Source organism: Aureococcus anophagefferens (assembly GCF_000186865.1).
Source record: "Aureococcus anophagefferens unplaced genomic scaffold AURANscaffold_142, whole genome shotgun sequence".
NCBI lineage: Eukaryota > Pelagophyceae > Pelagomonadales > Pelagomonadaceae > Aureococcus > Aureococcus anophagefferens.
Window position 1 is genome coordinate 1 of NW_008705690.1, and position 2,032 is coordinate 2,032.

Consider the following 2,032-nt stretch of genomic DNA (forward strand, 5'->3'; position numbering starts at 1 on the left):
CACTCGGATTCGACGTAGCGGTAGGCTTCGAGGTAGGCGTCGAGGCTCGCGTCGTCGCGGCAGGTCGTCGGGGAGGCGTCGGTTGGTGCGATACCTTCGTCCGTTGGTGCGATACCTTCGTCCGTCGCCGCCGCCGTCCCCGCCGCCGCCGCGCAGACGTCGTCGCCGCCGCCGCCGAAGGCCGGGAAGCAGTCGAGGTCGACGCGGACGAGGTCGCAGATGCGCGCCAGGAGGCTCCGCGCGAGAGCGCGGTGCGGCGAGCGCGCGTCGGCGGCGTCGGCGGCCATGCGCTTCGCCCAGCGCGAGCCGCCCGTCCGCATGGCGACGCCGGCGGCGCCGGCGCCGGGCAGCGCGGCCGCGAGGTCCGCGGCGAGGTCGTCCGTGCGCAGGAAGTCGTAGTCGCGCATGTCGAGGCCCTGGTTGAAGCTCAGCGCCATGGGCATGATGTGCTTGTTGAAGAAGCCGCAGCGCTCGACGTCGGCGACGAAGCGCTCGAGGCGCCGGTACTGCGTCGCGACGTCTGAGGCGAGCCCGGGCCGCTCCGCGCCGGCGCGCAGCGCGTAGCTGGGCTCGCACCAGTCCTCGGGCCAGGTCAGGCGGCACGCGCCTGTGAACCAGGACTTTTGGATCCAGCCCATCTTGTAGAAAACGTCCAGCTGCCGGTACCCGCTCACGAAGCGCTCGACGGGGTGCCGCGCGGACGAGTAGAGCGCCGCGCCGCGCGCCGCGGCTGCGCGGAACGCGTCGAGGCCCTTGATCTCGACGCCGCCGCGCCGGTCGATCACGAAGTCGCGCAGCGTCGTGCTGCCCGTCTTGCAGGGCAGCGGGCCGACGACGACATCGCTGTCGGGGACGGCCCAGCCCTGCAGCGGCTGCGGTGCGACCCTTTTGAACCGCGCGTCCGTCACGTTCGTCACGTCGCAGCGCGCGCGCAGGAACGAAGCTGCGCGCGAGAGGCAGAGCGGCAGCAGCAGCCTTCTCATGAGCAATCCATCGTCTCCGTGTGTATTGAAGTCAAACTTTGGTTTTGTGAACCGGCTCGACGCAATGGCACCTCCATAAATTGGGACGCGAAGCGCGACCCAGTCGCGTCTGCTGCGAAGCATGGACGACCCGGCGACCGTCGCACTGGTGCTGTCCTGGCTTCCGCGCAAACAGCTGAGCATCATGTCGACGGTGGGGCGCGCCTACCGACGCGCCGTCTACGACTGCTCGGAGATGCTCGTCGTCTGCGGCGGGCGCGGCTCGCACGGCCACGTGAGCGACTGCTTCGGCCTCGTCGACGGCGTGCGATGGGTGCGCTTGGCCTCCATGCCCGAGCCCCGCGCGCACGCCGCCGCGGGCGCGCTCGCGGACAACAAGCTCCTCGTCCACGGCGGCGAGCTTCAAAACGGCCAGCGCGTCAGCTCCACGCTCTATTACGACGCAATCGTCGACGCATGGACGCGCCTAGACTATGGGCGGTGTGAGGAACCACCATCATCAGCAAGGTCGATTCAAAGCGACGCTGGTTCCGTGACAATCCATAAATCTGGCAGAGCTACTTTATATATCGCTGGCGGGCTCGGAACTACGGAACCGAAACGTAACATCTGCTGCTTTACCATTTCATCAGAAGATTATCACCCTAGGAAATACTGGAGCTATCTGCCGTCGGCACGTTTCTCTTCCGCATGCGCTCAACTCGGCCCCTCTGTATGCGTTATCGGTGGCTACATTGCGGGGCGGGCGGCGGACGAATTTGTTCGCATGTCGTTCGAGGCAGGGCCAGGATCCACTAACGGCCCACCGCTGCCCGCGCCGCGCTTCGACGGCGCCGCGGCGACGCTCGGCGGGAAAATATACTACGTCGGCGGCCGCGACGACAATTTCCGCCCGCGCGCCGAGGTCTACGTCTACGACGCCGACGTCGAGCAGTGGACCTCGGGCCCGCCGCTGCCCGAGCCGCGGGGCTCCTGCCGCGCCGTCGTGCACCGCGGCGAGCTCGTCGTCGTCGGCGGCACGGTCACCGCGCCGCCGCTGAGCGCGCCGA

The 2,032-nt window shown here is 68.5% G+C and overlaps 1 protein-coding gene across 1 annotated transcript in view; it reads right to left on the reverse strand.

The window, feature by feature from the left end:
• Positions 1–115: 115 nt before the first annotated feature.
• Positions 116–2,032, reverse strand: part of AURANDRAFT_68435 (hypothetical protein) — a gene marked incomplete at both ends in the record, with an annotated part of 3,725 nt that continues 1,808 nt past the window's right edge. Inside the window, one exon of the mRNA XM_009044122.1 lies at positions 116–975. Coding sequence (XP_009042370.1) covers positions 116–975 — 860 coding nt within the window. The remainder of the gene's footprint in view (positions 976–2,032) is intronic.